General features: G+C 53.4%; 1 protein-coding gene across 1 annotated transcript in view; it reads right to left on the reverse strand.

The window, feature by feature from the left end:
* Positions 1 to 318: 318 nt before the first annotated feature.
* The window catches only part of LOC307264149 (uncharacterized protein), a gene marked incomplete at both ends in the record, with an annotated part of 83,047 nt that continues 81,266 nt past the window's right edge, over positions 319 to 2,099 (reverse strand). The window contains one exon of the mRNA XM_080045420.1: positions 319 to 692. Within this exon, the coding sequence (XP_079901546.1) occupies positions 319 to 692 (374 nt within the window). The remainder of the gene's footprint in view (positions 693 to 2,099) is intronic.

Raw genomic sequence — 2,099 nt, forward strand, 5'->3', positions numbered from 1 at the left:
AATATTTGGTTTCAAAGTGTCCCCTCCTCTCCGCTCTGTAGTTTCTCTCTCTCCTCTCCTCTCCTTCCCTCTCCTCCCTCTCTCTCTCTTTCCCCGCGTCCGTCTGGGTATATTTTTGGCTTCAGAAGACGTCAGCGGGGTTATAGACAGAGAGAGAGAGAGAGAGAGAGAGAGAGAGAGCGATGAATCAGACAGAGAGATGGCTTTGGTAGAAAAGGCGAGGTTTTGTAAAATTCAGATTTTTTTTAAAGCTCCTTGAACCCCTCCTCCTCCTCCTGTGATTGGCTGCTGTGAGCTGTCAATCAAATCATCTGTCCGTCACTCGGCCATGGCCCCTCCCACTGGCGGCGGAGAGGCTTCGCTGAAGGAACAGAAGGAGGCGGGACTGGAGCATGGGGAGGCGGACTCCTCGGGGCACGATGTCATCGGGCTCATGATGTCGCCGCCGGCAACCATTGGTGGGAGGGGCCTGGGACCCATCAGACCAATCAGGCTGGAGGGCGTCGCCATGGAGGGCGTCGCCATGGAGCCGGGCGTCATGGACATGGTCGTCATGGGGAGGAGAGTCGGGCGGTTGAGGAAGAGAGACTGGCGGACGGACTGGCCCCCGGATCCGCCTAGCAACAGGTGACCCGCCCCGTCCAGACCGGACAGCTGGAGCTGGTGGTGACCGCTGCTCGCTGCCAGGGCTGCTAGAGAGGGGGGGGGGGGAGGGAGGGTAGAGGGGGGGGGGGAGGGTCAATACACTGTACTGCTAGAGAGGGGGGGGGGAGAGGGTCAATACACTGTACTGCTAGAGAGGGGGGGGGGAGGGAGGGGGGGAGAGAGTCAATACACTGTACTGCTAGAGAGGGGGGGGAGAGAGGGTCAATACACTGTACTGCTAGAGGGGGGGGGGAGAGAGTCAATACACTGTACTGCTAGAGAGGGGGGGGGGAGGGAGGGGGGGAGAGAGTCAATACACTGTACTGCTAGAGAGGGGGGGGAGAGAGGGTCAATACACTGTACTGCGCCTTTAAGACATGGAAAGGTGTTTGGATTTGAATGATGAGGTGAGAGGGAGACTCGGTCCTGATGCAGGAGAAGGATGAAGATAGAGAGGGTTGGTCACTACACATGCACATGCACACACACCTACACGCGCACACACACACACACACACACACACACACACACACACACACACACACACACACGCACACACACACACACACACACACACACACGCACGCATACACACACACACACACACACACACACACGCACGCACGCACACACACACACACAAACACACACCCACACACTGTCTATCAGGCAGAACTTCAACAGCCTCTAGCCACTGTAACAGAGAGTGACACCTGCTGACTTTAGCCAACACTGTTATCCATTGTAACACCATGAGTGTAAACACACACACACACACACACACACACACACACACACACACACACACACACACACACACACACACACACACACACACACACACACATTCATGGGATGTGTGTGTGTGTGTGTGTGTGTGTGTGTGTGTGCCCGGAGGGATTCAAACGGATTCAAACCATTAAACCCATTCAAGTCAACACTATTCTCATCCCCTCTTTCTTTCTTCCCTTCTTCAGCCTGTAACTCTATCGTTGCCACGGCGGCAGTTTCCATAACGACCGTATCCTCCTCCTCATCAACACAAGCGGGAAAGCCTTAATCGTTGCTATGGGGATAGATGGATCACATGACGGATTCGAAGCTATTTGATTGGTCTACAGATCCTCTCTTTACAAAAATGTCTCAAACTTCGCCTGAAAACGTATTTGTTATTTAGCCAACAGGCTTTGATATGATATTATATATAGAGGGAGGGGATTGTGCCTGTTGAAGTGTTTACTGTAAGCTGACTGTAGGCCGCCTATAAGCTTTGCCATGGGGGGCTATTGTCACTTTGTTGTGATGACAGCAAGCTAGGCTATTGTATGAGAATCACATTGAATCTTTCACCATATAATACTGAGCCTGTCAAAAAGTGTGTGTGTGTCTGGGGGGGGGGGGGGGGGGGGGGTGGGAGGGGGGTTCATTTTGGACAGAATGGATGGAGTGTGAAA

The sequence above is a fragment of the Ammodytes marinus genome (assembly GCF_949987685.1).
Source record: "Ammodytes marinus genome assembly, chromosome: 17".
NCBI lineage: Eukaryota > Metazoa > Chordata > Actinopteri > Uranoscopiformes > Ammodytidae > Ammodytes > Ammodytes marinus.